The 6,356-nt window shown below is 35.9% G+C and overlaps 1 protein-coding gene across 1 annotated transcript in view; it reads left to right on the top strand.

The window, feature by feature from the left end:
• Window positions 1-404, top strand: part of LOC106882220 (uncharacterized) — a 4,402-nt gene extending 3,998 nt beyond the window's left edge. The window contains exon 3 of the mRNA XM_014932817.2: window positions 391-404. Coding sequence (XP_014788303.1) covers window positions 391-404 — 14 coding nt within the window. The remainder of the gene's footprint in view (window positions 1-390) is intronic.
• Window positions 405-6,356: the final 5,952 nt, after the last annotated feature.

Here is a 6,356-nt window from a genome sequence, read left to right as displayed (position 1 = left end):
GTTATTTAGGATTTTCTTTTCAATATTGTTATAAACTTTTAAGATCAAAATAAATTGGGAAAAGTCTCTTCTTTTTATTATTTATTTTTTGCAAATGACTTAAGTTTCCATAAATGATTTTTCAGATGTGTTCAAGGACTTCTTTCATTAAAATGCCAATTAACCAATTAACATTTACCTGTTAACCCTTTAGCATTCAGATTACTCTGTCAAATGTAATGCATATTTATTCAGTATTTTGAATTAATCATGCAATGTTGTGATTGTCTATTTTGAGAAGGACATTGTAACATAGGTGTGAGAAGCCAGATATGGACCAGTTTAAACCCTTTAGCATTCAGTTAACTTTGTCAAATATATTCACATTTTAAATCATGCATTATCTTGTAGCCTCGAGATTCTGATGTGATTATTTTTAGAATGACATTGTAAGGTAGGTATGAGAGGCGGGATCTAGCCAGTTAGAACATAAAACAAGTAGAATATTTGGGCCAGATGTGGTTGGGTTGAATATAAAGGGTTAAGATAGAATCAGTTTATGTTCCTAACACTAGCTTAATGATAACTAAGTTGTTTTACTAAATTCTTTGTAAGAAACACAGAGCATCTCAAAATAAATACGGTAACAAAAGGGTTAAATAATAAACTGCAATAGGTGAACTGCAAGGGATTACTGTTTGTAGAGTAGTAGAATATGAAGACTGGAACTTACCACAGCACATGCCACCAGGCTGCTCACTGAAAGAAATTAAAAACAAAGAAAATTGAATGTATGTGTTTGGTGGTGACTCAGTTAAATATAGCACAGGTATGACATCAATTTTCGAGAACCTTTCTGGGGTTAATTACATTTCTATACCAGGTGTGGTCACATTGGTTAAAACACTTCAAATTAAGCAAATACTAAATTTAAGTAATTAAATGAAGTACAGGTACCTGTACATCATCATAATTCAATGTCCATTCTCCATGCTGGCATGGGGTAAATGGCCTGACAGGTGTTGGCCAGCTGCCCGGGCTCCATTTGTCTGTTTTGGCATGGTTTCCATTAGTGTCCATGGTGTAAGTTTATTAATACTGTACTGTGTAAAGTACAAGTAAACTAGCCTGGAGACTGCAGGAATTTGAAGTCCCTTCTTGTAAATTAGTGCAGATTATAAGAGATTGAAGACCACTAGTATTCAGGAAATCGGTATTTTACTTGTAGTAACATTTTGGTTCAGAGTATTCAAATATCTTTATGATTGAAGTTTAGTTAATACCCGAACTGGCTCCTGTGCAGGTGGCACGTAAAATACACCATTTTGAGCGTGGCTGTTGCCGGTGGCATGTAAAAGCACCCACTACACTCTCGGAGTAGTTGGCATCCAGCAGTAGAAACTCTGCCAAATCAGATTGGAGCCTGGTGTAGCCATCTGGTTCCACCAGTCCTCAGTCAAATCGTCCAACCCATGGAAAGCGGACGTTAAACGACGATGATGATGAGAAGAATGAATAAACAATGGACAGGCAAGTAACATAGACCCAAGACAGAATAGATTTGTGGGAGTCTGGATGAGACTGGTCTTTGAGTAGAAAGGTAATATGAAAGTCAAGTCTACTTGTACATTCTGTGTTTTGATCCTTTTTTAAGATGGTTCAGATGTGATTTGAAAGAGAATTCACAACTCTTTTCATAGATCAAGCAACTAGACAGAAGTGTATTGGCAGCATCTTAGTCTCATGTTACCAACCAATCTCAGAACAGGTTCATATGGATGAAATTTTATTCTGTCAGTTTGGTTACAGATGGATATCATTGCACAATATATTTCTTTATCCTTTGCCTTATCTTACTTTACATTATTTAATTATTTTATTGTATTTTTTTCTTAATCGATAGCTTATTTAAAATCATCTTATTTTAAATCATCTCCTCTCATGCCTAATGCTACTCACCTTAATATATTTAAAGTCACACTTTCATTAAACCCCACTGCATTTCTTTTCTCCTCTCTCCTCTCTTATTTTCTATATATGTAGCATTTAACCTTATTATGAAGTGTTTTGCTCAAGACCACAACGTGTTGCCAGGTCCAGGAATTGAAAGCACAATCTTACAATCATGAGTCCAACACCTTAATCACTAATGGATGCGCTTCTACGTAATGAATTATGAAGTATTAGATATATAAAAAGGTATGATGGTCATTGTTAAATGCTTTTGGAGATAAACCAGTCCTATTCAGTAGATCTTAAGACTAACTAATATACTTACTAACTAAATTGCAGGCAAGAAGATAGTCCGGAGATGAATTTTCTCTGACATGACCTTGTACCAAACATATAAGGAATGATATCTGTAATAAAACAAAAATACAATGAAAAGAGGGGGGATACAGAAGACCTGAGCAACAATGGCTAAACTGGTGAAGGAGAGGGGGGAAAAAGTTGGAATGGTCATGACTGGAATAACTTTGATCATAAGACTTGCAGGATAACCCTGGGATCACGAGTGCAGCATCCTAACCGCTGGGCTATATGCCTTTCAGCATCTTTCAGTTTCTGTTTACCAAACCAAATTTGTTCACAAGGCTTTGGTCAACCCAGGGCTATAGTTGAAAACACTTGCCCAAGATACCATGCTGTGGGGGTCATATCTAGAACCATGTGGTGAGTAAGCACATTTCTTACCACAGAGCGAAACTGTCAATGGAACCTGTGCCCATCATCGCCTTCCTGGCACTTGTGCCAGATGGCACATGTAAAGACATTCGAGCGAGATCGTTGCCAGTACTGCCTGACTGGCCTTCGTGCCGGTGGCATGGAAAAGCACCCACTACACTCTCGGAGTGGTTGGCATTAGGAAGGGCATCCAGCTGTAGAAACTCTGCCAAATCAGATTTGAGCCTGGTGCAGCCATCTGGTTCACCAATCCTCAGTCAAATCGTCCAACCCATGCCAGCATGGAAAGCGGACGTTAAATGACGATGATGAGAGCCATACCTTCACCTTCAGATATTTTATATCTTTGTGGTCAATTAGCAAATCAATTATGATTCAGTTAATGAAAGCATTATAAGGGTAGTAAGCTTTAAAGCACAGAGATAAATGGAGCTTCCAGTGTCAACGATACTGGAGGCTTTAAAAAAGAAGAAATATAAGATTATTCAATTTAACCCTTTAGCATTCAGATTACTCTGTCAAATGCAATGCTTATTTACTTGCATTGTTTTGAATTAATCATAGATTATCTCAGAGCTTTGAGATTTTGATGATGTGATTGTTTATATTTTTGGAATGGTATTTGGGGTAAGAGTGAAAGTCTTGGATTTGGCTGCTGTGAACGTAAAACAGATGGAATATTCAGGCCAGAATATTATGGCAGGTTTAAATGCTAAAGGGTCAAACGATGTTACAATTATTTGTTGACAGAAATGAGGGAACATTCAGTTTATAAAAGTAGAATAAAAAGAAAAGAAAAAAAAAACTTACAAAAACAACAAAACCCACAAAACCATTGAAACATCTCACAAACAAAATCTGAAATAAGAAAAAAAGAAAATAAAAGAATAAGAATTGTTTTTAAACAGGCTCCGAAATAAAATAGGGTTAAAATAAAGTTATTGGACTACATGTTAACTTTGTTATACAGTAATGTCTTTAATTAGTGTAGCTAATCCCATAGCTTGCTATGCTTTTCAAATTTTTTCAACTCCCAAGTCAAAATAGGAGGAGACGAGAAGGCACCTGGTTATATAAAATCTGCCTCAACCCATGCAAGCATGGAAAAGTGGACATTAAATGATGATGATGATGATCTTTTGCTACACCAAATACAGTATAATTCTGTCTAATGTAGAGATCCCTTACTATACAGGGTCATGCTAACTCTATTGTTTCTTTAGATGAGTACATTCTTTTGCTTTTTTTTCCATGACAAATTAAAAATCTCAGCTTATTGTTGCTTTTACATTTGAAATGATAGATTGCTGCATTGTTTGTGTGTTTAAAAATAACGAATTCATTGAAAATATTAATAATCAGTTTTAGCCTCTTTGTTTCTCACAAATATATTTATGTGAGCATATGTGTGTGAGCGTGCGTGTGTGTGTGCATGAAAACACATTATTCTATGTTAGCATGGCTTTATCTATTTCAATGACTTACAGAATTTTTAACATGCCAACTGAGGATTCTCTGTGTGGTTGCTCAGCAGAGAAGTTTCCTCAGATTGTACTCTATTGTCCCTTATAAAAGACACATTGAATCAGGCAAGGACAACTTTGTACAAGAAGCAGGCTACAAGAGACAGAATATTCATCAGGAAGGCTGCACTACAAAATAGACTTCAAGGTAACGTTTTTGTGAGGCTATATCTTTGTAAAGAACAAAAAGTTTAGAAAGGTATAACAATGCACTCTAGACGAAAAAATGGACTATATACCTGTTGTAACTTTGTTATCTATAGTCCGATGATATTTTGGAATTAGAATTCCTTCTTCAGATCTTATTTGCTGGAGTCTCTGCTATAAACTGTTATTATATATAATATGGACCAAATGTTCTCCCTGTTTTATATTAAACGGACCACATCCAACCACTCACATCTACCCTACAATGCCATTCTAAAAATATACAATCACACGATTGAAATCTCAAAGCTACAAGGTAATGTGTCGTAAGTTCAAAGCAATGAATAAATAAGGAACACATTTGACTAACAAATCTTAATGGTAATGGGTTAAGTTTTGCCATGGTCGACTTTGCCTTTCACTCCTATTAGGGTCGATAAATAGGTATCAAGAAATGCACTCAATGTAATTAATTAGCCCGTTTCACCCAAAATTTCTGACAGTGTCATAGTGGAAAGAATTATTAATTTTTTTGATCAGTTTATTCAACAAATGATACAGCTTAATTTCTGGTTTAGATAAGGGAACGAAGGTCATCCACTAATGTTAATAGACAGGTATGATAGTGAGCTGTGGACATTGAAAGTAGGTTTGAAGAGAAATAAATGATCTGTTTAGAAGTTAGAATGTGCAATGAAACGGTGTGTAGGGGAGACAACTGCACTTATAGAAACGATGTTAACCCTCTTATATTTCTTCTGAAATACGAAGAACTTAATAAAATAACTTTGTCACTATTAAGCTGGTATTTTGAAGACAAATTAATGTGAAATTTTGATACAAGGTCTTTTTTTTTTTAAAAAAAAAGATCACTTCTAAATAAGAAGTTTGTAACAAAACCAGGAACCAGGGTTAGTCTCAAGTGGGTTGGTATTAGAAAGGTGAATGGAAGAGGAGTCTTGGGGGTGAAAGAGAGCAATTGTTTGTAGATGATAATTGTGGTTCATGGGTGAGGATTAGAAAGAAGTGGTAAATTCAGAAATTACAATATTTGAGTTCATTGACAGAATGGTAAAAGATTGAGAAAAATGGTGAAATAGATGTTAAAGGAATGAGTTGGATGGAGAGGACTGACAATGATGGCAAAAATAATAATGATGATAATGGTAAGAAACGAGGGTGGTGACGGTGATTATGTTGCCAATGGTTGTTATGATGATGATGTTAATGATAATTGTGACGAATGTTGGGCCTCACGGAGGCAATGACAAGTGTCCAAGACCTTTGGTGATATGCTGTGCTTGAGAAGACTGGTAATGATAATTGTGGTGATGATAATAGTGATGTTGACAGTGGCAACAATGAAAATGATGGTTATAATGGTACTGTTACTGATGAGGTCTTCATCGTCATCCTTTAATGTCTCTTTTCCATGCTGGCAGGAGTCAGAAGGTTTGACTGAGACTGGTAAGCCAGAGAGCTGCACCAAGCTCCAACTATCTCTTTTGGCATGGTTTCTGTGGCTGGATGCCCTTCCTAATACCAACCACTTTACGAAGTGTACTGGGTGTTTTTCACATGTCACTGGCATGGGTGCCTTTTACACTCATGCCCTTCAACACAACTAATACACAGCCACCACTCTTATTAAAAGAATAATGCCACAGCTCACTCACTCATCTTAAAACCTCCACGATTCCTGATAATGTTTCTTGATAACCCTCCACATGCCAGCTTTACAAAGACTAGCCTTCTTCAGAATCAAGAAATATTTAACCGCTGATCCACTGCTAAGCCTCAATTTACAAAGCAAGCTCATATACAACCCATAGAGAAATATTTGATTGCAGATCTGAAGCAGTAGACATAGTTGCATACATGCTTGTGTAGAAGTTAGCTGTTTAATACATATCTCAAGGGAATTCAGTGTTTTGTGATATGAAATTAATATTCCCAGGAGGCTAATCCCATTAATTAGTGATATTGACATATTTGTTTGTTTGTGTATATATATATATATAT

The sequence above is a fragment of the Octopus bimaculoides genome, chromosome 25, assembly GCF_001194135.2.
Source record: "Octopus bimaculoides isolate UCB-OBI-ISO-001 chromosome 25, ASM119413v2, whole genome shotgun sequence".
In the NCBI taxonomy this organism is placed as follows: domain Eukaryota; kingdom Metazoa; phylum Mollusca; class Cephalopoda; order Octopoda; family Octopodidae; genus Octopus; species Octopus bimaculoides.
The sequence above is the reverse complement of the archived record's forward strand: the minus strand, read 5'-3'. Positions and strand labels throughout refer to the sequence as shown.